The sequence below is a fragment of the Trypanosoma brucei genome, chromosome 10 (genome assembly GCF_000002445.2).
Source record: "Trypanosoma brucei brucei TREU927 chromosome 10, whole genome shotgun sequence".
Taxonomy (NCBI): domain Eukaryota; phylum Euglenozoa; class Kinetoplastea; order Trypanosomatida; family Trypanosomatidae; genus Trypanosoma; species Trypanosoma brucei.
Window position 1 is genome coordinate 105,132 of NC_007283.1, and position 23,901 is coordinate 129,032.

Below are 23,901 nucleotides of genomic sequence, written 5' to 3' on the forward strand. Positions count from 1 at the left end.
GCGAATTGGTGCACATGCGAATTCGTATATCTGTTTCTGCTGCCTCGTTATGCGATTTTACGTAGGGGAATTATGTACGGTGAAAGTGTGATGAAGGGAAGGTCTATGGGGCTGAGGAGGAAAAGAAAAAGGAAGAGAAATCAAGATGACTACACAACACTCTTTTCCAATGCTGTTTTTTTTTTTTGAAGTATGTGTATGTGTATGTGTAAGTGTGTGTGCGCGTATATCTTATTGTGACGAATTTGTATGCGCAGAAACCCTTCCATACGCAATATTTAATCCATTCTCTCTCATTGCTATGTTCTCGTGTTTAGTCGTGAACTTTAGGTACTTGTATTTCATATGTGTGTGCTTGCCTTTGTGCATGTTTTATGCAGTGTGGTATATTTTGTAGCTGTGAACATACTTGTAGTTTCTTTCCTTCTCACTTTTATATATATATATATTTTTAGTTCTGTTGACAATACCACTAAAAAGGGGAGTGTGGGAGTGTGAAGTAGGTTAAGGTAGTGAAAAAAGGAAGTAAAACATAAAAATCCCGCTGGCTCCCCTCTTTTCCCCCTCTTTTGCTCATCCGCTTCATTGAGATGTTGGAGTCTTTTGAATTTGATCAGGAACGAAAGGAGGCGTTAAACACAGTGGCGGAGCTAATCGCTTCAACTATTGAGGGAGCTGAGTCACAAGATGTTCACGATGTACTTTCGTCATCCCTTCATTTGCCTCATAACTGGCAGGAAATTGTTCAGAAAAGGGCTGAGCAAAGGCGTAAACTCAGTGCTACTTTTACTTTATTTTGTGAAGAAACAATTGCCACCCCGTCAACGGATGGAAATGCCGCTCTGGATATTAGTGAAGCGCCCGCAACATGTTTCTTACCGGAGTTACGACCCAAAACAATGCCACCCGTTACAACTTCAGCGACACGCGGGTTTGAGTGTCCCAGTTGTGGAAATCATTGGGATGTTGTTGACGCCCGTAAATCACTGCGCAATAGCAACACATCTTCTGCTGTGCGAGAGTTAAGTAATGCTGATGTTGGATTTTGCCCAGTGTGTGAAGATATTTAGTTAAGTGTAGTCATATCAGTTGGTTCCTTTCCCCCATTTCAATACATTCCTTTTCTTTTCTTTTTCACTTTTCCCCCTTTAAAGAGAGAAAGAGAGAGCGGGATGGAGGGAGCGAAATATTCTTTTTTTTTTTAAAAAAAAAGAAGATGATCAACAATTCTTGCTGAAGTGGGGGCAGTGAGAACATGTGTATGTATGTGTTTTGTCTGGGGAGAGTTTATCATATGAGAGCAGTTAATTATGTTAAGGCAACAATTTTCAATGCCAATATCAGATCATGAGTGAACGACAGCGGGCTCTACATAATTACTGCGTTACCAACATATGACATACACCTACAATGGCGTGTATGGTTATAAGTTTTTTTTTTTTCATGGAGCAATTGTGTGTATTATTATAGAACACAATGCAAAGAAGATATTATAAGATTCTCTGTGGTTCCTCCTTTTCTACCGTTTTTTTTAAATTGTTTTCTAACGCTAATGCCACGTCCAACAATATCATTCTTCAGACGATACGCCCTGATCGAAAAAGAGGAGTAAGAAGGTGGTGGAGTTTTTTTTTTTAAAAACTTGTTGGAAGCCAGTGGTGGATGCTGCGGTTTACAACTATGATTTGTTTTAGACGCATTGCCGCGTGATCCGTTTGTGCGTCTTTGACACTTGGTGTTGGAGTCCTTCAGCGCTTCATTGGCGGTTTCGCCTTCAAACATAAACGTACGAATATATTTATATTTATATATATGCACATATACGTTCACACATATAGATATGTAGAGATAAATATGTTTTAATGATCAAGTCACATGTGTGGGGAATGAAGGTGCACATATTTGACTTATATTATGCTTGCATGAAACTCCTCACGTTGAACCATCTCAGTGGTGCCGTGGTGAGGGAATGCTGTGCATTGATCAATCAAAGTTTCTGATTGGTGCTTACCACCACTTTCTTGAGTAAACAACGTTTGGTATTCTTTTTTTTTAAATATTGTAATCCTCTTGGATATTTTCTCTTTTCTTTCCTGTTTTTTTTTCTTGTCCTCACTTTGTAGGTTAGTGGAAGATTTTCGTCCACTTTTCCACGTGTACGGCGATTCTTTGCTGTTATTGTTATTGTTGTTGCTTTCTTTCTTTTTTTCTTTCTTCTGCCAAAACCTTCTGGCCATTGTTGATTTGGACGCGGCCACGAGGTGGTGTCGGCCGCATGACTTCCGTGGGGTTCCCTTGTGACATGAACACAAGTTCTTCACTCACCTTTTTGGCGAACTTTTATTTCCACACCAAAAATGGTGTGGATAAAAATGTAAGAACGACTGACCGCTCACGGATGGAGTTTTGGGTGCAGCGGCTGCCCACCGTAATTCTTCAAGAAATTTTCATGGAAGTTATTAGAAGTGATGGATTTTGTTTTGCGTGGGTGGGTATACTTTCCAGCGTGTGTCGGTCGTGGTATTGTGCGTGTCAACATCCCGTCATGTGGGCATTTATGGCTAAAAAGGTGTTTGTGGCATATCCGCTTGTGCTGCGGGCGCAAGCCGTTCCCGAAGACAAAACAAACCTGCGAATGCGAAGTGTTTCGAATCCCATTATTGATGATGCTGATGATTTTGGCACTGTTTCAAATTCTCGCGATGCAATGGAACTGCCAACTCTAATGACCAACCAGTCTTTGCGTCGGGCCATAGAAGATGTGAGGCTTTTCGACGAGAGACGAAGTTATCATACTTATGTTAGACAAATACGTGTGCTTGTGCTGGGAATGATGCTGTCAGGCACACTTTTGCTCTTCTCCATGTTTCTATTCGTCACAGTTTGCGTCCTTGAGGGAATCAAATTGGGGGGAGTATTCACAACTTATGCCGCACTCTCTTTCTTGTGGGCAACGTACTGGGGTATTTTTACCATCATCATTGCAAACATTGTGATGGAAGCGCACTTTGAACCCACCCCACTCTTTCCGCGTCTGCGAAAGAATAAGCCGTTGATACTTACTTCAACTGCTATACTGCTGATAGGCCTCTTCACTTTAGTTCTCCCAACCTTGTTGGTGCACATCAATTTAACCCGTGAGGAAAAGTTCAGTTGGATGTGGTGTGGGGCCACGCCGCTCCTTTTCCTCCTCAGTTGGCAATTGTACGTCGTTTTGTCTTGCTTCTCTCCTAGCAAATGGGGTGAATTGTTAAGATCACCGCATGTAGTTCTCAGACCTATGAAAGTGGTCATGTCGCTCATTTTGAATATCCCTCATGCGTTCCCATTTTGCTGCGCTGTGGCTTTATATTCTCTTCTGCAATACATTCAATATGGCGGTCGTACATATTTGCTTGTTGCTGTATTTCCTCTGCTTGCTAGTCTTCCCATTCTTTCTACGTTATTGCTACTCGATTTCTACATGAAGCGCCAAATGCGAGATCTATTGACCGGAGTTTCTCTTCTCCTCGCATCAATTTTCCCCCTTTCGTTGTTTTGGACGGATTTTCGTGGATTTTCTCTTCTACCACTGGCGGCTGCTTCTCTTCTTTTGTTTATCACACATTTCCGGCAGGTGGCGCAGCAGTCGATGTTGGAACTTGTAGAGGAGATCCAGCGAAACCGAAGGCCCGCGAGGTGGCGGCGCAGTCACTCTGTGCGAATGTAGTATTGAGTGTGTCAATCTTTTTTGTTTTTTTTTGTCTTTTTTTCTCCACTGTCTGTTGTTCTCCTTTTCTCTTTTCTCCTTTCTCTCTCTCTCTTTCTGTTGCGTTTCTTTCACAATTCGCCCACTTTATATCATCTGAACTCCCTTCACTTCACTGCTTTACGGTTTACCTTTGGAAAGACGAAAATGGATGTTTAGAGAAAAGGAACATGTGACCTTCATCGAATATTGGACTGGTATGGAAGCGAAGGAGCAAACACAAAAACGTTTTTTTTCCAGTTGTTGAGCGGGTGATTTGAAGACGTAATTGGGTGTGCACACGTGTGCTTATTTTATAATTATTAATATTATTATGATTCGGGTGAAGTCGAAGGTGGGTAGTTTTGTAATATGGTGAGGAGATTTATTGCTGAGGTTATACCTATATCTTCTTTCCACTGTTTTTGGTATGGGTGGGTGGGAGGTTGTAATTTTATTTTAAATAAGTAGATATATATTTTTTATCTATTTGATTTCTTTTGTTCATGATATATTTATATTTTTTTCGTTTTATTCGTTTTACTTTCAAATTCCCCCCTCCCCCCCAAAAAAAAATAATATGTTAAAAACAAGGGGGAAAAAGGAATATGACGGGAGGTAGTGGAGTGAGGTGATGTTTGGCTATCACGTGGCTAAAGTATGAGTTGGGCATCTCAGTTTGTAGATGCACAAACACACAAACACAAACATATATTTTGTTATAAAAAGAGGGGAGGGGAGGAAGAGAAAAACAGTGGGAGGGATGATAATAATGAATTACAAGTTTTTAAAGGCCAGTTGCCTCTTCAATTTTTTTGTTTGAAAAACTCAGCCACAACTTTCGTTCGGTTGTGGCGAGCGGTCTTTTTTTTTTATTTTTTAAATGTTGTTTGTTTTTCTTCAACCTTCCTTTTTTTATTTTTCTGGGGAATTGGTGACGTATATTTGTTTCGAACAATTTTCAGAAGTGAAATGCCAGTGTATTAAAGGTTTTTGCATATACCATGCATCTTCTCGTAGTCCCTCTTTAACCCGACCTTTTTTGCTATGTTGTTGCCCTACTTTATCCTTTTTTTTGTTTTTGTGTTTCGTGTTACCTTTGCACTTTTTTTTCTTTTTGTTTTTTTTTCATTATTGTATTGCACTTGGGCTTGGTTTCCTTTTTAGTGCCTGTAGGAGAATTCTTGTTTCTCTATGAACGAAAGTATTATTCAAGTGCCACTTTATGTATCCACATCAGCTTGGCGTAAGGAGGTACAACTGAGAGGCCTCTTGCGCAATCACCCGAGTATAATTGCACACAGTGATATTCTCCCACCTGCTACCACGGCCAAAGTTTTCAGCACAGCTCAGTTGGCAGCACACCACAGGGAAAATGTATTGGCTATTGGTTTAAATCCATTATCCACTTCAGGCGCTTGCGTTGGGCTCTTAACAATGGAAAGTGCGGAGGCAAAACTTAGTGGTATGTCAAAGATGCAGTGGTTGAATTTGCCATCAACCGAACCTTTGAGCAGCGTGGAATGGTGTGAGGGATCCCTTTTGGTTGGAACTAGTCGTGGTCGCATTGTTGTAGCAGATGTTAGTCCACAAACTGTTGAGGATTCTGATGGAGAATTGCAGCGTCGCACTTGCCTCGTATGTAGTGAAGAGCAAACTCCTGTTGGAGACATAGTTGTGCCACCAAGCAAACATGCCGTGTCAACTCTTGTTCGGTGTGTGCGCAGTAACGCAGCCGTCTGTTCCTCAAGTGTGGTGGCGGTATGTGATAGTCGCGCAATGGTGTGGGATGTAAAGGGAGCTACACAACCTGTACATACGTGGGTTCCCAGTGTAGACAGCAGTAAAAATAGTCCAAATGAGCAGGAGCCTCTTTTGTTTGCACAATGGGTTCCAAACAGTGACTCTGTTGTACTCACTGGAAGCTACAGTGGTAGTCTTGTATTCACAGACATTCGCACCAAAGAGGGATCCACCTCCAAATTATCCCTTCCGGCCCGTCGAGGATGTATGGCTCGGTGTGCCGACTTTAACACATTGCTTCCATTTGCTCTTGCTACGGCATCTTCTGACGGTATCATTTCTGTATTTGATTGCCGGTATCCGAGCACTGCCGTCCGAACCATCCCCTCGTTGCACGGCGATATCATGTCTCTAAAGTATTTGAAGCTTCATTCAGACATTATTGCCACGGGTGGGGTTGACGGATCGGTGGTTTTGTGGAATCTTCGCTCTCTTCCAACCTATCGCGTGGGTCGTGCGCAATACAAGTGCCCCGTTTTTGATCTTATTACAACTCCATGGTCTGTGGAGCAACATGTTATTGGTGTTACATGTGGTGGTGAATTGACTCTCACAGGTCTTGCGCAGGAGGCCATGGCAACGTTAGCCGTGCCAGTCACTGAGCGCCTTTCCAAACCATCTGGTCGTAGACAAGAGGATAAAACCGCGGCAAATGAGGCGACAGAACTAATGGAACGTGAAAAATATGGTGTGGGTCTCCTGTATTCCCGTCGGTTACGTGAGGCATATGAAGTGATTGTCGATTGCGCTACAAAGCGCTTTGCGAGAAAGGAGATTACGATGGCAATGAGGTTAGCGGGTCTCCTGGACGTCAAAATGCTTCCGAAATTTGACTACAGGGCGAAGGTTGAGAGTTTTGAAGCGGAGGAGAAGTGCAAGCGTGAATTAGGTGTGGCGGCTTTGTCGCAGTCGCAAGTAATTGTAGCTTTTGAAGATGCACTTGTCCGTTCGAGTCAGTGGCTCTTTCCATCACTTCTGTCTGAAAATATACGAGATCTTCAGAAGCCCGCCAAGCAAGATGTTACAAAACTGGAGGCGTTGCAATTGAATTTGCTTTTGCATAACAATATTGCTTCCGGGTGTATTGGAAGCGTCGTTGGTGGATTGCAGTATTTCATTGCTAATGGTGGGAATATTAGTCTTATAGATGCCAATACGGCATGCAGCATCGCAAAGAAATTGTTGGAAGTGAACGTTGCTGAAGGTCAAAAATTTGTGTCAACGTTGCTTTCGTTGGTGATTGAACCTGATGGTACTGCTGTAGCCGATGCGCTTGCGAAACGTTTGCTCATAGTGGTTCAGGAGCCACTTGTTACGGCAGGGATGCCGGTACGCCAAGCAGGAAGACATGAGGAACTTTTTGTATCTGATTTGCTGAGCGCGAAGAGGGCAGTCGAAGTGCAAATGGAGATTCGAAGTTTAGGGATCGAAAACTACAAAGGAGTAATTGCTGCGGTGAACAAATATCAAGACCAATGTCTCAGAAATGGTGAGAGCGGCATATTTGGCTGGCTTGCTCAGGAACCGCTGATGCTATTTTTGAACTGCCTCACTGCAGACTCAAATTATGCTACATTTTTCTGGGCGTGTGTACAACTAATTGAGGCGCTGGCCGCGTGTCCGGGTATGCGAGAGGTTGAGGCTACACTCTTTGCTACAGTGAACAGCATCCACGTTGCTTCTAATCGCCTCCGAAGCCAACTGCAGGAGTTGGCTTCAAAACCGCGTTTTACCCCAGCGACAGTGCGAGAGGCGGGGAAAACTATAACAACAGTTCTCGACTTCTCTGTTGTCCTTCTTCGTGTTCAGTTGGAGTGCGAGAATGTTGCTCATGAAAGTGAAATGAGAACTGTACCACCCGTTATGTGTCGCATATTTGATATTTTGTCGTCAGCCTCATCAGACTTGCTGAAAGTGTGGGAAACAATTCTCGGTGTCTTGGTGGCGTGTCCCCTTCGCAGTCTTGTGCGAAAATGTTGCCTCACTGGAATGCGTAACTTTGCCCTGAAGGTGGAAGGCCTTCTTTCGCTTTCATCGAAGAAAGGCGGTGACGAAATGTTAAATGAAATACTCGACACATGTGACGAGTTCTTTGACAGAGTTGCTGAAGATGCTGATTGAGTTCTAAAAGTTCATATTTGCCCTTCGTAGGTGTTCGGCGTCAAAGGCAGTTCCAATCCCACAGTGAGGGGAATGTTACCGTATTCGATTCCTTGATTCGATTTTTTTTTTTTGTGTGTGTGTGTGTCAGGGGAGGGGGGCGCTCTCTACGCTGTTCCTCATCCTTTACTGCCACTTTCTCCCCCGCATATTCCTCTTTTTTTTCTTTTTCCTCGTTTTCTTGGTTGGTGGAAACTGTTTCCTAATGTAAAGACTTACAGTAGCATTTGTAAATATAATTAATTAACGTGCTTTTTTTTGTGTGTGTGTGCGGTCACACGCGTTGAGGCGTAAGGTGCATTCAGATTAGGGCGTTACGGACCATTAAACCGTCCATATGCGGGTAGCATCTTTTAGGGCATCTCTTGCTTCCTTCAGCTTTCACACCCGGTTTTACGCAGCCGGAAAGCCGGGGGTTCCGAGAGCTGGTTTTAAGGCACACGGGGATATTGGCGATGGCCGCAACGACCAACAGCAGTTGCAAAGTGCGAATCCATACAAATCACGGGAACACATGAACCACAAATGGTTAATTCTTATGTGCGTCGGCTGTTTAGCGGGGGGTTCAGCAGCGGGTCACCTTACGGAGGTTGATGAAACTGCACTGAAACCACCTTTTAAGAAGTCGGATGTGCTTTCAAATATTTCCAAAACATTTGAATTCCGTCCTGACCTGGCAGCAATGGGTGTTCGTGTTGCGTTTCTTCTTGCTGCGCGCAGAGCAGGACTTACAACTGACTCCTTTGATGAGTCTTGCGCCGTTGCCCGTGGCCTTGAAGACATCGCCGGAGTATTTCAGCAGCTTGGGACAATGTATCACATTTCAACTGAAGACGCCGCATCGCTGGTAGCTGTGGCTGCATTAAAGTTCTTAAAGGCCCCTTCTGAATCTATTGAAAATGCGTGGCGTTGGGGACGAAATGACACCGATGAGGCCCCACCGCGGAGGCGAAGAAATGATGAGAAATTCCCCGTAGAGGCCTCAGGTGTGCAGAGTTTACTTAAGGGGTTATGTGATCTCACTGATGCTGAGTGCGTAGCGTTGTTAGCATGCCACAGTGTTGGTGAATTTCACGAACACGTGAGTGGCTTGGACGGTGCCACACATATCGGGAGCCGTTACAAGCTAAGTAATGAGTATTATAAGTTTTTGTTGTCAAATGAGAAGCGTTTCTTCGATCTTGAAGTTCCTAGGACGGAGGAAAATAAAGAAATACGTCGCCTACCGAAGAACTTTGTATGTGTTTATGCCAGCACTGGCAAGAGAGGAAAAAAAAAACAGTGCGTTTTCAATAGGAGCGAGGTGGATGCCATTTTGAAGAATAGTACGTGGCGGAAACTTGCCGAGTACTACGCGGAGAACGAAGCGGCATGGGCCGAGGCATTCCAGTCGGGTTTCACAAAAATGATTGACAGTAATTTCAAGAGGTTGCGCCCATACGACGCATCAACAGATTAGTCTAGGATGCGTAGTCTTTACTAATATTTTTTTGTTTTGTCTTTCACGGATCGAATAATTACACAACTCAGTTTCTCCACACTTGGTTTCCACGAAATTTCCTCATCCAGGGATTCCTCCACGTGTGTTTGTGTTCGCACGGTATTATTATTATTATTAATGCTAATTGTTTGGCTTTGTCTCTCCCCCTTGTGACACTTCACCCGTCCATATTCTCGACTACCGTTGTATTTTTTCGTTCTGCTTTTTTTTTTGTTGTTTATGCCAATTCCTTACTTTTTTTTAAAAAAAAACTCTTTAGAAAATTAGTCATGTCCAACCGAGGCTTTACCCCGCGTGCCATTATTCCACCAGCGGCACCTTCAAGCAGAGATAAGAGACCTGCAGGAGCACCATATGGAAAGAATTTAAACAACGCAAAGGCGACGGTGCCTGCACAGCAGCGGGTTCAGGGTTTAAAACAGAACCAACCGGCAAATAGTCATCCCCTTCCATGCGAGTCTTGCAGGGAACTTATGAAGTGCACACAAGACGCCCGACAGGCGTTAGAAAAAGTTTTACAAAATGCTCGAATGATATTTCTGGATGACACGCTGCACCATCAAATGGATGATGAGCGTTGGTTGCGGGTTCTACGAGCACTTGGTGGAAATAAGAGGGAATACTTTACGAGAATTCCTTCAAATTGCTTAACTGCTACGGATGCAACTCTTTGAGAGAGGGGCAGTGTGTTGTGAACAGCAGCGGTTAATATTTTGTGTTGGTGAATAAAGCGGTGCGCTGCCGCTCATTCGTATGTGGAGGGAACTGCCTGTGCGTATATATATATATGTTTATTTTTTGTGTGTGTGTTGCTGTTGTTTGGTGTTTTTAGATCATTGTGTGGGAAACATTCTTTCGCATTCGCATTTTTACCACCGTCTTGCCTTTCTTAACGTTCTCTTTCCACTTGCAACTGTTGGTATCGGCCCTTTTATGCATTTTCCCCCATATGGAAATGCAGGGGCGGTTTGGGAGGAAATAATCAACTATCTGCAGCGTTGTTATCTTTATTATAGTTGTTGTTACTGCAAACGAATTGTGTTGGTCCCTCTTAATTTGCACCTTTAACTGGCCTTGCTTCGATAACTCCTCCATTTCTTTTTTCTTTTTAAATGGTGACTGCGCATGTCATATTTATCTTTGTTGTTTCTTTTAATTCTGCTGTTCTGAATTGAACAAGTTAAGGCATTAGTCAAAACTCACAGCTCTGAAGGCGTGAATAAAAGTAGAAAAGAAAAGCAGCAGAGAAAAAAAAAAGAGGACGCCAGAGGCATTTAGGACCAAATAGGGGTGCCATTGATCAAAGGGAAGAGAAAAAAAACGAGAGGAAAGGAGGAGGGCGGGAGCAAAAAAGAAAAAGAAAAAAATTAATAATAATTCATTGAAACTCTTGCATCTCTTTTTATTAGTATAGAGGGAATATTGCCGTTTCAAAAAAAAAAACTAGTAACAGAGAACCCTGTATAGGTCCATCACCTTAAATGCCCGAGGCGTATATTGAGGAAACACAAAGTAAACTGGGGGCTGTTATTAGTTCCCCAAAGTTATCTGAGAAACTCCTTTTGAAACCTCCTTTCCGTTTTTTGCATGACATTGTCACCAGTTTTATTAAAGCAACTGGGTTCCCTGATGGTTTATATCCCGAAGATATGCTTGACAGTGCAAATGTATCCGATAAAGAAAAGAAGATACAATTCCTTAGTCTCCTTATTGCGGCCGTTGAGTCGGCAACGGGTTCAAAGGTGTCAGCCAATCCTTCTAAAATTGTCGCGGGACATGAACCTGAGCAAACAAACGAATTACTTCAGTTACTTGCTTCTTGCGCTGCACTTCCGTCGGATAAAAAGGCAGCGGCCGTAAAGGCAGCAAAAAGTGCGGGAGACGCTACGAAATCATCAAGCAGCAAAGGCGGGGACGACGACGAGAAGCGCAAGCGACGCGAAGAAGAAAAGAAGAAACGAAAGGAAGAGGAAGGTGATGGTGAAAAGAAGAAACATAAGGAAGAAGACGGCGAGAAAAAGAAGCACAAGGAGGAAGACGGCGAAAAGAAAAAACATAGGGAAGAGGATGGAGAAAGGAAGAAGCATAAAGAAGAGGACAGTGAGAAGAAGAAACGCAAGGAAGGAGAAGGGGAAGAAAAGAAGAAACATAAGGAAGAAGATGGTGAGAAAAAGAAACGAAAAGAGGAGGAGGGAGACGGTGAAAAGAAAAAGCATAGAGACGAAGATGGAGAAAAGAAAAAGCATCGGGAGGATGATGGAGAAAGAAAGAAGCGAAAGGAAGAGGAAGGTGATGGTGAAAAGAAGAAACACAAGGAAGAAGATGGCGAGAAGAAGAAACGAAAAGAGGAGGAGGGAGACGAGAAGAAAAAACATAGGGAAGACGAAAGTGAGAGAAAGAAACGAAAGGAGGAAGATGGAGAGAAAAAGAAACGAAAAGAGGAAGAAGGAGAGAAAAAGAAACGGAAGGAGGAGGATGGTGATGGTGAAAAGAAGAAACGTAGGGACGAGGATGATGAGGAACGCCGTAGGAGACATGAAGAGAGGAAGCGACAAGAAAAGAAAGCTGCTGAGCAGGCGCAAGGTAGTGCCGGAGCTGAGCCATCTGAAGGTAAGGGTGCGGATGGTACTACAGAAGGTGCTACTGGCCAACAGCAATTACCAACACGTCAGCTTATCCGCAAATCGTCTGCGGGGAAAGCGCCACCACGTTCGAAGGCTTCGCACGAAGTTGTTGCTGATGATGGTAGTTCTGCAAATGTTGCTGAAGTGATCCGTGAGACGAAGCGTGGTGCTGCCGGGGAGGGTTCTAAAGAAGATGGAGAGGAAAATGATTGGATGCGTGTCGCTGAGCAACAGGCCGCACGACCAACGAAAGACAGTGACGGCACTTTACAAGATGGTGAGGCAAAGGGATATCTCGGCCAGCAGGCTTTGCGAGCGAAGCGGGAGCAAGAAGAAGAGACCGCGCGTCTGGCGCAGGATGGTGGTGCACGAGGTCCTCGAGAGGGCGGTATTATTATTCACAGCAACAGGGCTGGTAAGAGCGGTGGCACCATGGCGGAGGGCGAACTCAGCAAACTTCGGCAACAACTTCAACTGTTGACGAAAGCTTCTAATCCTCTTGGAAAACTTTTGGAGTCGATTCACGATGACATCGACACAATGGGGCGGGAATTGGAAATGTGGAGATCGGAGGCACGCAGCCAGGCGCTTGCTGCTGCTGATGCACGCCGGCAAACAACAGAAAGTCTTCAGGAGGTACACGCCCAACTGCAGGCTCTAGAAGACGCTATAAGTGATCAAATATTGAAAAACCATAACATACGGCGCAATATCATCAGTAACGACAATGCCATTGCTGGAATGGTCCGCATGTTTGTTAATCCCGATGCCCTTACCCGTTAGAATAGATGTTTTTTCGCGCTTTTCCCTAATATTAACCGTCGGCGTTTTCGACTGAAAAGTTACCTAGGTGGAGAATAGCACTGTGTGGATGCCATGCCGTGGAAGGGACTGCTTCTTGCGAGTGCGCTTGTATATGCGTTGGTCCCATGTCTCCAGCAGTTGCGTTATACCTTACATGTGGAGTAGATTACTCACTGTTACACACGCCAAAACGCGTGGCATACTTCTTGTTCTTTTTTTCTTTCATTTGTGTTGGTTGCTTGCATACCGTGGGCCGGTTGTGGGTAATGACAAGAGGTTTGGTTGCTTTCTCATATGCGATTGTACGCGAATCAGTATATACATATATATTTATATATATCTACATATGTGTGATTTGAATTATCATATTCACTTTATTTTCTGTTTGTACACACCAGTGCTGTTGGGATATTATAATGGGTAGAGTTACATTCGAGACTTTTAATCCACGCTCTTCGCTCCACCCTAACAAGCAAACACACAAACATACATACACAAAAAGGAAACAGAAAGGGGCATACGTACTGGTTATTCAAGGGCTCCATTAGGCTTGTAGGTATTTTACTACACTGGTGTCACGGATTTACGCCTCCTGTTAACTGGTGTGAGTGAAGAGGTTGGGGTCTCACCAAAGGAGAGGAAGGGTTTTGTATTCGTTAGGACGGTGGAATATTACAGTCGGAAATTAGAGGAAGGAACTACTGCCCACACGGGCATCGTAGCGTATACATCCCCTCCATATTTTCGTCCCCCGGTTTCTTTTAGTGAGTCCATTTACGGATTGTAGCACAAGGCGGGGTTATTGAGGGTTTATTATTTTTGGTTTATTCATTCACTCATTCACTCACTTACTAGTGTATATATAAATAAATATACATACGTACGCACTTACATTTCGCATCTCACACTTAGTGTCAGTGAATGGAGAATTACACCCAACTTCGTGTGTTGGGGAAAGGTAGCTTTGGCTCCGCATGGTTAGTGCAACGTCGAAGCGACCGCGTGAAGTTTGTAGCTAAAGAGGTGAGATTAGCCGGTTTACGGCCTGCCGAACGGGACAGTGCCAAACGCGAGATTGACCTTCTTCGTACTCTTCACCATCCAAATATTACGCGATATGTGGACCATTTTGAACACCGTGGTGCGTTGTATATTGTAATGGAGTATGCAGACGGTGGGGATCTGTATTCAGCAATTAGAAATCGCAGAGGCACGCGTTTCTCTGAAAAAGAGATTTTACACTATTTTTCACAGCTGTGTTTGGCTATGCTGCATTTGCATGAAAAGCACATTTTGCACCGTGACCTGAAAACGCAAAACGTTTTTCTGACGAGTGATGGGGTTGTTAAATTGGGTGACTTTGGTATTAGTACCGTGTTACGCAACACATTCGAACTGAAGCGGACAGTGTGCGGAACTCCGTATTATTTTTCGCCGGAGCTGTGCCTTAATAAACCGTACAACAATAAGAGTGATGTATGGGCCCTTGGCTGCATTTTATATGAACTGACGACCCTGACGCATGCTTTCGACGGAAACAATATGAAGGCCCTCGTACAGAAAATTCTAAAGGGTAGCTACCCGCCTATCCATAGTAGTTATTCGACTAGTTTGTCTAAGCTCATATCGTCAATGCTTCAGATTGATCCCCAACGGCGTCCAAGTGTTAGCGAAATTATTTCATCTCCATACATACGTGAGTCACTCTCATTACTGCAACGAGTGGTCAAAGATGCCCACAATAATAAAGGGCCATGCCAACTAGCAGGTGACAAGGAGCGGGCAGCAGCTGGATTTAAACAGCAGGAAAAGGCCCAGGAGGCCCCCATGCGGGCTGAAGAACGCCGTAAAGAAGAACACGCAAAGGCAATGCATGCTGCAAAGGAGCGATTACAACTCCGCATGCAAGGTGAAGCTCGAAATCGTGAAAATGAAGAGAAGTTGCGGCAACTGAAGCTGGACCAACGCCAAGCGGAAGTGGAGCAGAAGATAAGAAAACAAGAATTGGAAGCCCGTGTGCGGGAGCAGCGAAAACTACTTGAAAAGCGAGCCAAAGCGCACGCACTGTTGGAGAAACAAAGGGAAGAGGAATGGGAGCGCAACATGAGGGAGCATGCAGAGGAAGTTAGGCGAGGCCAAGGAGAGGAGGGTTGTGCACGTGACAACAGAGAAACAAACGCTCCTAACGATAGACCGTGTAATCGATACGGTGATGGTGGACGGCGGTCTCCATTGAAAGTCCCACCTTCTCCAACAGCAGCAGCAGAGTTGTACCGTGAGATGCGCCGCCAGGCAGCCCTGAATAAGCAGCGCTTTATGGAAGAGATGAAAGTAGAGCAACCACCTCCTGCCGTTAGCGGGCAACCCAACGGGAATGGGAAATTACCACCGAATAGGGGAGGGAACGCGTTGGGTAACCCTCTGGGGAATGGCCAGCAGCCGCAACCGATATCACCACTAGACGATATGGAAGCACGCCGCAAGGCTTATTGGGATATGCGGCGGGAGGCAGAAGAGAACAGGCGACGAGCACTGGCTTTAGAGGCAGGTCCAAGCGCTGTGCAGGTGGAACAACCCGAAGCGGCACCCCCTAAGGAATCGGCAATGCCACACATAGTGAAAAAGCCTGCACCACAGCAACGGCCGCAAGCCAATGATAACAAACCAAAGGATGTTTGCCCTTTGCTCTATGCAAAGCGCACCGCCAACAATGAGGGCCCGCCGTCGCCACAACTGGAGCCGAACACTCCCGCCAATAGGGTTGGAGTCTACCCTGAAGTTAGTCGCGCAGATTCTCCAGATAGTGGGACGGAGGTGAAGAGAGACGAGGATTATAACGCACTCCAGACTCTTATAGACAGGGCGCTGACAAAGAAGGGCGATCGTGAGAGTGATGAAGACTTCAATGATGAAGCGTTCGTGGACTCTGATATATCACGTTTTGTGCTGGATGGACGGACACTCGTGCTTCCGAAAGTGCAAGCCACAGATCCATTGATGCACCGTATCGAGTCTCTTCGCCTTTTCCTTGAGGGCGAACTTGGCGAGTCCAAACTCTTGGGAGCTTACCGGCAGATGAATGATATTAGTGCGGACGACGACGAAGCAATGCAGCGTGTTCGGGATGAACTTCCAGAAGCCCACCATAAATACATCCCAATCATTGCCCAACTGATTGTGTGCGAAGATGCATTTAATCGTCAAATGCTGCGGTAGGGCTGGCACCGGTACATGTTTTTCTTTAGGGTGCGATTCCCATGAGTGGAGTGTAGCTTTAGATTTGTTGCTGAAAGAATATATCGGACTGTCAACTTCGTTTAGTTACTGTTTCCTCTTTTGGTATTTTTTTGTTTCTTTCAATTTGCTAGCGCCTAGTTGATTCACGTGGTTGTTTCTTTGTTTGTAGGCTGTTATGTGGGCTCTGAGGGTTCTAGAACCATCTTCGTGTCATTTTGTTTTTTCTTTACTAATTCACCTCCCTTCTGATTTTTTCTTGTGGAAGAAGGGCCAACTAGGAGGAGGATTATAAAGGAAGAGGAGAAAGGTGCTGTTCTTTTCTTTTCAATCGGCATGCCACAGGAAGTGTTGTTTTCATTAACCAGCGCTCTCCTTTTACTTTACTCGTGATCTGCTGAATGTATATATTTCACTTTTTGTTTACTTCAGTCGTAGTGTTGAGTCTTTTTTATTCCTCCCTTTTCTCTTTTTTCCAGAGAGGGATGCGGGGATGCCCTTTCTTGTATTCTGTTATTTTTCGTCTGCCTCCCCACGACGGAGAGGATTGTTTCTTTCCTTTGTTTTTCATTTACCTCACTTCGCTTCCATCAGCGAAAACTGCACTTGGAAATGATTACTTGGAATACAGAACGAGTCATATCAGAAGGAGTTGCGAACCACCAACAGTCCGGTTGCGGGTTTTATTCTCTCTTTCTTTTTTTTCGCAATCGCGTTTCAAGGAGATAAAGATCCCCCTTTTCGCAGTATTTTGTCTGTTGGGTTGGTGGTATTGTACATTTTAAAGAAAACTAAATTTGGTTCGTTGTGTTGCTCGCATGTTGGTAGTGGGAAAAGGGGGGGGTGGTTTGTTTCGTCTATTTTTCCTTCCCAACACCACCACACATCACGGAGACCCAAACGCCCACCCCTGTTGTGGTGTGCTTCATGTCTTTTTCATTAATATTTTTGGACTTTCTTCTACCTACCGGAACCTAGGAATTATTCACCAAAATGAGTGAATGTATACACAAATATGTTGTCTCCCGATACCCATCCGTTTGTTTATAAACGAGGTTGCTCTTAAGCGAGCCGCCACCTGAAGAAAAGTTATGCGTGAGGTGAAACCATGTAACCTGCAAACATACAAGGATGTTTTATTCTTTTTTGTTATGTGGGGTCAAATTTGACATGCTGCCTCTGTTGCTATTACGGATAACTTGTTTTTATTCATTTCTTACGTCTCCATGTTTGACCTCATTCTTATGTTTGTGGGCAAGTACGTGGCACTAAATCAGAAGGTGGTCGCTGCACTCGTAGGTGGACGCACAGACAAAACATACTCACAACTAACAGTTGACCCCTCAACGCCATCGCAGTTACCGTTGTACCCTTCGCCTTCATCAAGGGACTGTCCGTTTTTTTTTGCCCTGTTATTAACCTCAAACTACCCTAACATCATTGGCATCAAATAATGCGGTGCAACAAAGCATTACATCGGTATGATGCTGTTGTGGTGGGTGGGGGTCTTGCGGGGTGCCTTGTCGCCGGCCGTCTTGCGATGGACAACCGGCGGATTGCCGTTATTGAAGAGGGTGAAGATATTCGGCGACAGCCCCGGTGGCATCGTAACTTGGCATGTAGCCTCCTGTCGCATAGATGCGGGGGCCGTGGTTACGAGAGCCATACCAACGTTACAACTCCTCAGCTTTCGCATGAAAAGGAAAATGCCCCTGCACCCGTCATGATTCCAACACCGAAAGTGCTTGGCGGTGGCGGAGTCATGGGAGGCCGGTCATGGCTTATTGGTGATGAGGCGGATTGGACTGCAACTCCATGGGACTTCCGTGGTGATCTTTTACCTCGTGTGCAACGCTTGGAAAATGTGGAAGGCGCAGGCCCACACCGCGGTCGTCGGGGGAGGTTTACCGTTGGTCGCTCGCACGCCCAATCTCCACTTTTTAGGGTATTTTGCGAAGCAATGTCAAAAGACACGTCAATAACAAGTGATTTCAACAAGAAGGCGTTTGCTGTGCGGACGGGTTGCGGGCGTACTGAGTCTTTTGTAGACCCAAATACAGGTGTGGCGCATACCACACTGCAGAGTTACTTGATGGACGCCATCGAACTTAGGCGACCGCTAGACGTGATATGCAACGCGAGAGTCTTTGGTATCAGCAGCGGTAAGGACGACCCGGCTATTGCAACTGGTGTCTCCTACACCCAAAAGGGTGAAACGGTGCATGTTGAAGCAGATGATGTTATTCTTTGCGCTGGAGGGATCGGTACACCATTACTCTTAGCTGCATCCCGCGGTCCACTTCCCATCGACCAGTCGGTTGGCACAAATTTTTGGGATGCACCGCAGGTGAAGCTCCAATTTCGTACCCCATCGTCGCTCAGTCACAATTGCTTCATGGACCCGTTGGTGCAGGCATTTTTGTGGCCCAATGTAACGTACGGCACCCCTATTAGTTCCCTGCGTTCTGCATATGACGACATGATTTGTTTCTGGTCGAGCACAGGAGGACAAACCCCTGATGTAAAATTCATTTTTCAGCCGTTCACGCTCAACAATGACGGCTCACAACCGAAAAATGTGACTCATGGAGTGCAGATTATTGCTCAGCTGCTGAAGCCCAAAAGTCGCGGGTCCATATGCGCTGATGGCACCATTAACCCGCAGTATTTTTCCCATACGGATGATGCAGCAGTTCTCAGCAAAGCCGTGGCGCGAGTGAAGGAGCTGTCGAAGGTATTGCCTTTTTCTAACCTTTTTTCTGAACTTATTGCTGAGCATTTTGAGTCAGCAGGCGTCTACGGCGGGGCAACGTACCCGGCGGTCGCACCTGAGACATTTCTCGTGAAAGGTACGCGAAACGTGTATGCATGTGACGAAAGTATTTTGCCCTCCCCATTGTTAGGTGGATCTCTGCCTTTTATATTGGCTTTAGGGGAAAAATTTAGTGATCATTATTTGCAGAAACTGGAGACTACCGGTAAAGCAGCTGCATCGGAAGGTATCGATGCGAAGGCGCGTATAATTTATTGATTACTGTGGATACACATGTACATGTACACGCATATATATATATATATATATATATATATATTTATTTATTTATTTATTTATTTATTTATATGTGCACGCCACATTCCAAAAGTTGTCTATTGTTTCTCCAGTTAATTGTCTCCATCTTCTTTTGGCAGTGGAGCGGCCTGTTGCGTTGTTGTTTTGAATGCAGGCTCATGCGAAGGGGGCGGAGAGAATAAAACATAAGCAAGGTAGTTTTTTCATTTTATTTTTTTCCTTTTGTTGATGGAAACAAAGGTAGAGAAGATGAAGAAGGTGGAAACCTTGGGTTTGAGTCATTATTTTATTTATTTTGTGTGTATGTGTCTGCGCGGCCTCGTTTCGTTTTTTCAATAATTTATCACTTATCGTATTCTCTGTTGTTTCCCTCCCTTTGTTTTGTTTAGGTCTCACATATCGATGTTGAGCGGATGCATGCTGTGCTAATGCGTTACCGGGTTATATGAAGTGTTGTGTTCATCCATGTAAATGTGTGAGGGAAATGGATTGCAAGGTCTTTCATGTGGAGCAGCTCTCAACAGTGTTTTACCTTTCAATGCATTACAGTGTGTTTATATCAGTTGTATTGATATGGTGCCAATTGATGCCTTACTGTTTTATTGCACTCAACTCAACTCTCTTTCAATCCCATCTTTTTTTTTCTTTTTAATTTCTCTCTGCTTGTCACCACGTATTAAACTACCTAAGCTATAGCACCAGGAGTCCATTCAAGCAAAAAGCCAGTCACAAGCATAAACAAATCGTTTATTTTGTTAAACGTGTAAAAGGCAAGAAAAAAAAGCGGGGGAAAAAAAAGGAAACAAAAAGGTGTATAAAAGGGGAGAGGAACCGAAAGATTGAGGTTGGTTTGAAGGCTCACCAAAAATACGTCTCTTTCTTTATCTGTTCCTTTATTATTTTGTTTACTTCAGTCAGGTGTTGTGAAGGGTAAAGAAGCAAAGCAAAAAAAGTAATAAATAAATAAAGTGTAAATAAGAAACAGTGGACACGATTGACAAACAAGGGAGATAGAGAAGTCCGCACGATAGACAGGTGAGGAAGAGCGTAAAGTGAATTCCAACAAAAGAGAAAAGACACAGAAGAAGAGCTTAAGAGAAAAGAGGAAAGCGCCTGAAATTTGAAAAAAAAAAAGGTGATTGTATCTGGGGAATTTTGTTGCATATAGAAGAAGGGAAGAAAACAAAGAAGAGGCAAAGATAACACAAAATTGGAACCGAGGCTCTGTCTGCGTGTGTGTGTGTGTTTGTGCCGAGTTCGCTTGCTGCTATTTCGGGATATTTTCTCTGCTTTTCTTTATTCGTGAAGAAGTACTCATACGCGTGACACAGTCGGACTAATCATTAGTGCTACAAAATAGCAGTCTTTTCCTAACTCAGGAATTGTCTGTTTTCTTTTTTTCTTTTTTTCGTATTTGTCGGCCGCTGGTACTTTGTAACAACCACCATGGTTGATGTTAATGGAACGACAATTTTGACCTCTACGGTAGGGGGGTCCTCGCAGTCCAAATGTATTAAAAACACCAATGATTTCAACAATTCGCTAACGAGGGCACGAAAACCACTTGGAATGCCTCAACTGGATGAGAAGCAACTGGAAGTGGGCGCCCCGGAGTCCACAGCACTTAACGCTCCTTTTGTAATGCATGATGGTCTCGCAGCTCCGGCACCACCCGCCACGATGGAAAATGCGGCGCCGCCTATCGGTTTGGGTGGTCCTGTGCTTCTTGTGGGACCCGGAAGCCCATACAATGCGGGAAATCTCTTCACCATTGACAATTCACAGGGAAATGCGGCATTTGTGACACTCTGCCAGCAGCCTTCCTTCCACTATCAACAACCAGCACCACAACCTACTGTAGTGGATCAGGAAGTCGCACTTACACATAAATGTCTCCAAGAGTGCCCGCGGGCCGTGCTGGTGGCGGCTCTTACTTCCCTACTAGAGGAGTTCCCACTATTATGTCCAATCATTCGTCAACGCTGTGAAAAGGCCACAATGGTCTTACCGAAACAACAACAACATCAACAACAGCAACAACAGCAGCAGCAGCAACAACATCAACTTCAACATCAACAACAGGGAATAACGGGGCGGTTCGCTGGACTTACTCAATCTGCTGTCCCATGGGCTGCTCATCCTCCAACTGCCAGTTATGACACCCAACGAACCACTCTTATTTCCACTGGTGGCAACTCACCGCAAACGGGGGGCTCTCGCAAGGGCCGTGGCAACAAATCCCGTGAGGAAGGCATTTGTAGCCTACACAATAATGTACGCTCCATGAACCATCTGCAACTCAATAAACAAAAAGGCGTGTATGAATGTGTCAGTGGCTTTCATTGCCTTGAAGACGGTTGCTCTGGCTCAGCCTCTCCTGCAAGTACAAAAGTGGCTCGCACTCCCTTAGCGCCAGTTGGGGTTTCACAAGTGCGCGGAGGAGACGGTCGCGGTGTTGCCTCCTTTGCTGCTATGAGTGGAGGAAATCTTATGGCAAGTTCGAAACTATCAGCACCTGTGGGATCAATTCAAGCTCCTAAAGATCAATTCAGTGATTTCATGGCTAACAGTTTGGATAGCGGACTCACTCCATTCCGTGGAGACGTAAGCCTTGGAAACAGCGGTATTGTACCGTGTGATGATCCTCAAACCGCAGAGGGAAGTGAAACTATTGATCTCGATAGCAGCGTCGTGACATTAAAAAGTATCCTGCACAGCGTCCGAATGGTGGCTGAAATGGAAGAGTAACATTTGTTTTTGTGAAAGTGGCGTGCATGCGGATGAAAAAATGAAGCGCAAAGCAGTAAAAAGAAAAACAAAAAATAAAATAAAATAAGAAACAAAAAGGAAGAAAGGAAACCTTCTCCTTCACATTCCTTCCCTCTCCCCCGTTGACCAGCCTGGTCAGAAAAAAAAAAAGGAAAGATCATGAAGATGTGCAAATATGCCGGTTTGGGGTTTCGTTAGAAATCAGATTGAAAAGTGAGTTATCCCCTTTTTATTTTTTATTTTATGCATTTTTATCCGTTGATTTGTACTTTATTTATTGCCCACATGAGTTAGCGGTTGTGATTTAGAAGGAGAAATGTCTTCTCCCTTTCTCTTTTCTTCTGGTTTTATCATATTTATTTTTTTTTCTCTCTCTCTTTTACTACCGTTATTGTATTTGTCTTTCTTTTTTTTTATTTTTTATCTGGTTACGCGTCGAAAGGAGTGTGGTCCAAGCGCTGGGAACATTTGCTCAGGTGCGCGTCTGCCTCCATATGGGGCCCTTTAAGAAACTAATGAGAAAAAAAAAGGAAAAAAAAATGAAACAAATGTTTTATTGCAGCAAAGGAAACAGTCGCTGCTTTTCTCTTTTTTTGTTTCCCTTTGATCCCATCAGAGTGCATCCTGTAAAGTTTCTCTTTTTTTTTCCCCCTTTTCCACGTGCATTTGTATATATTTTCTATCGGGTTTTATTTTTTTTTTGTGTGTTTGTTTTTTTCTTCCGTTGTGTGACAGCATCCGTATATATAAATATATATATTATTTATTTTCCTTTTTACGTATTTTATTTAATTACAACCTCGAGAAATCATCATTACCACACGTGCGCAGTCGTAACTGCCTCTTTTTTTTTCTTTTTCTTTTTAACATTTCTTCACTCAAATATGTACTTTTGTTTCCATGTGAGTGAATGAATGTGCGACATTCCGTGACAATTCTTCCGTCACCCATAGTAATCCTCATCGTATCTCTGATTTATTTTCATTAATGTTATTCGCATTATTTTTTTCTTCATTTTTTATTATTATTTTTAAATTTAATCTTTCCTTCCTTATATTTATTACTGTTACCTTCCACTTTTACAGTTATTTTATTTTTCTTTGTTTGGGGTAATTTAATTTAATTTAATTCGTGTCGTCGTCGTTGTTGTTGTTTTGTTATTATTTTCCTTTTATTGAAAGAAAAGGGGATTGAAAAAAAAAAGAAAAAAAGAAAAAAAGTGGAAATGAGAGTTGCGTTAACTGACGCAACTCCGTCGCTATGTTTTAATGAGTGACACGCGTGTCTTTTTTTTTAAAAAAAAAACCTCTCTTTCTTTCTTTTACTATTTTATTATTTTATTTCTCTCTTAAACACACGTACAAATTGCAAAAGCAAATACACCAAAGAAAAACACATTTCATCATTCTCATTATTATTATTATTGTTGTTGGTGGTGGTGCTGTTTTTTTTTCCCCCCTCCTCCTCTTCCTTCTTCTGATTTATGTTATCGGCAATCTTATGTTTGCTCTCTGATGCATTTATGTTTTTCCTTTCTTTCTTTCTTATTTATTTATTTCTACTCCCTAACATCACTCATGTCTTCGATATTTTACTACCTTTTTATGAGCTATTTATTTATGTTTGTGTTTATGTTTATGTGTGTGCCGGCAGCGACTTCCTGTCCTTATTATTCTTCATTATTATTTGTATTTATTTTCTGTTTGATCCGTTTTTTCCCCCCCTTTTACTCTGCCTTGTTATGTCATGTCTGTCCTTCTTTTTCTTTTTTTTTTTGGTTTTTACTGTTTTTTTTTTTACTTTTTGTATATCTTCATGGTAATTTATTTCCCCCTTTTGTTTTTTTCTTTCTATTATATATACGCAATGTGTAACAAATATCCCTTTAAATATAATATCACTGTGTATGTGTGTGTGTCGCGCACCATTTGGCTCATAAATGTCATGTACCTCATTTCCCTTTCTTTCTTTCTGTTTAATTCATTCCTTCCTTTTATTCATTTATTTACTTATTTACTTAATCTGCTTTTTATTTTATAAAAAAAATATATATATATATATATATCCATCCATCCATTCATCCATATATATATTAATATATTAATATATTTAATTATATTTATTTATATAAAAGAGTGCTGATATCAAATCGTTTCGAATTTTAACTCGTGTTTGCTTCGGGTTTTTTTTTACCCCTCCTCCTCTGCTG

The 23,901-nt window shown here is 43.5% G+C and overlaps 9 protein-coding genes across 9 annotated transcripts, besides 25 other annotated features; all 9 read left to right on the forward strand.

Moving 5' to 3' along the window:
• Positions 1-190: 190 nt before the first annotated feature.
• Positions 191-230: a microsatellite.
• Positions 231-431: 201 nt separating this feature from the next.
• Positions 432-454: a sequence feature (AT_rich).
• A 136-nt stretch (positions 455-590) lies between these two features.
• Tb10.70.7940 (hypothetical protein, conserved) lies at positions 591-1,070 on the forward strand (the record flags this gene model as incomplete). Its single annotated transcript, XM_817207.1, has 1 exon — positions 591-1,070. The coding sequence occupies one exon, from the start codon at positions 591-593 to the stop codon at positions 1,068-1,070; it is 480 nt and encodes a 159-aa protein (XP_822300.1).
• Positions 1,071-1,184: 114 nt separating this feature from the next.
• Positions 1,185-1,212: a sequence feature (AT_rich).
• Positions 1,213-1,792: 580 nt separating this feature from the next.
• Positions 1,793-1,858: a microsatellite.
• A 335-nt stretch (positions 1,859-2,193) lies between these two features.
• Positions 2,194-2,216: a microsatellite.
• Positions 2,217-2,275: 59 nt separating this feature from the next.
• Positions 2,276-3,709, forward strand: Tb10.70.7920 (hypothetical protein, conserved; the record flags this gene model as incomplete). Its single annotated transcript, XM_817208.1, has 1 exon — positions 2,276-3,709. One exon carries the CDS (start codon positions 2,276-2,278, stop codon positions 3,707-3,709), a length of 1,434 nt encoding a protein of 477 aa, XP_822301.1.
• A 17-nt stretch (positions 3,710-3,726) lies between these two features.
• Positions 3,727-3,821: a sequence feature (CT-rich).
• Positions 3,822-4,036: 215 nt separating this feature from the next.
• Positions 4,037-4,063: a sequence feature (AT_rich).
• Positions 4,064-4,176: 113 nt separating this feature from the next.
• Positions 4,177-4,213: a sequence feature (AT_rich).
• A 378-nt stretch (positions 4,214-4,591) lies between these two features.
• Positions 4,592-4,612: a sequence feature (AT_rich).
• A 177-nt stretch (positions 4,613-4,789) lies between these two features.
• Positions 4,790-4,868: a sequence feature (T-rich).
• A 53-nt stretch (positions 4,869-4,921) lies between these two features.
• On the forward strand, positions 4,922-7,651 carry Tb10.70.7910 (hypothetical protein, conserved; the record flags this gene model as incomplete). The annotated part of the gene is made up of 1 exon (XM_817209.1): positions 4,922-7,651. One exon carries the CDS (start codon positions 4,922-4,924, stop codon positions 7,649-7,651), a length of 2,730 nt encoding a protein of 909 aa, XP_822302.1.
• A 376-nt stretch (positions 7,652-8,027) lies between these two features.
• On the forward strand, positions 8,028-9,149 carry Tb10.70.7900 (hypothetical protein, conserved; the record flags this gene model as incomplete). The annotated part of the gene is made up of 1 exon (XM_817210.1): positions 8,028-9,149. One exon carries the CDS (start codon positions 8,028-8,030, stop codon positions 9,147-9,149), a length of 1,122 nt encoding a protein of 373 aa, XP_822303.1.
• A 311-nt stretch (positions 9,150-9,460) lies between these two features.
• Tb10.70.7890 (hypothetical protein, conserved) lies at positions 9,461-9,865 on the forward strand (the record flags this gene model as incomplete). The annotated part of the gene is made up of 1 exon (XM_817211.1): positions 9,461-9,865. The coding sequence occupies one exon, from the start codon at positions 9,461-9,463 to the stop codon at positions 9,863-9,865; it is 405 nt and encodes a 134-aa protein (XP_822304.1).
• Positions 9,866-10,494: 629 nt separating this feature from the next.
• Positions 10,495-10,558: a sequence feature (A-rich).
• A 282-nt stretch (positions 10,559-10,840) lies between these two features.
• Tb10.70.7880 (hypothetical protein, conserved) lies at positions 10,841-12,598 on the forward strand (the record flags this gene model as incomplete). The annotated part of the gene is made up of 1 exon (XM_817212.1): positions 10,841-12,598. The coding sequence occupies one exon, from the start codon at positions 10,841-10,843 to the stop codon at positions 12,596-12,598; it is 1,758 nt and encodes a 585-aa protein (XP_822305.1).
• Positions 11,132-11,434: a sequence feature (GA-rich).
• Positions 11,490-11,667: a sequence feature (A-rich).
• A 336-nt stretch (positions 12,599-12,934) lies between the features above and the next one.
• Positions 12,935-12,967: a microsatellite.
• A 573-nt stretch (positions 12,968-13,540) lies between these two features.
• Positions 13,541-15,835, forward strand: Tb10.70.7860 (protein kinase, putative; the record flags this gene model as incomplete). Its single annotated transcript, XM_817213.1, has 1 exon — positions 13,541-15,835. One exon carries the CDS (start codon positions 13,541-13,543, stop codon positions 15,833-15,835), a length of 2,295 nt encoding a protein of 764 aa, XP_822306.1.
• Positions 15,836-17,306: 1,471 nt separating this feature from the next.
• Tb10.70.7840 (choline dehydrogenase, putative) lies at positions 17,307-18,884 on the forward strand (the record flags this gene model as incomplete). The annotated part of the gene is made up of 1 exon (XM_817214.1): positions 17,307-18,884. The coding sequence occupies one exon, from the start codon at positions 17,307-17,309 to the stop codon at positions 18,882-18,884; it is 1,578 nt and encodes a 525-aa protein (XP_822307.1).
• A 9-nt stretch (positions 18,885-18,893) lies between these two features.
• Positions 18,894-18,977: a microsatellite.
• A 1,392-nt stretch (positions 18,978-20,369) lies between these two features.
• Positions 20,370-21,671, forward strand: Tb10.70.7820 (hypothetical protein, conserved; the record flags this gene model as incomplete). The annotated part of the gene is made up of 1 exon (XM_817215.1): positions 20,370-21,671. One exon carries the CDS (start codon positions 20,370-20,372, stop codon positions 21,669-21,671), a length of 1,302 nt encoding a protein of 433 aa, XP_822308.1.
• Positions 20,935-21,004: a microsatellite.
• Positions 21,672-21,706: 35 nt separating the features above from the next.
• Positions 21,707-21,782: a sequence feature (A-rich).
• Positions 21,783-22,011: 229 nt separating this feature from the next.
• Positions 22,012-22,114: a sequence feature (T-rich).
• A 319-nt stretch (positions 22,115-22,433) lies between these two features.
• Positions 22,434-22,462: a sequence feature (AT_rich).
• Positions 22,463-22,666: 204 nt separating this feature from the next.
• Positions 22,667-22,794: a sequence feature (T-rich).
• Positions 22,795-22,802: 8 nt separating this feature from the next.
• Positions 22,803-22,822: a microsatellite.
• Positions 22,823-22,885: 63 nt separating this feature from the next.
• Positions 22,886-22,911: a microsatellite.
• Positions 22,912-23,448: 537 nt separating this feature from the next.
• Positions 23,449-23,497: a sequence feature (T-rich).
• A 187-nt stretch (positions 23,498-23,684) lies between these two features.
• Positions 23,685-23,712: a microsatellite.
• Positions 23,713-23,737: 25 nt separating this feature from the next.
• Positions 23,738-23,822: a microsatellite.
• Positions 23,823-23,901: the final 79 nt, after the last annotated feature.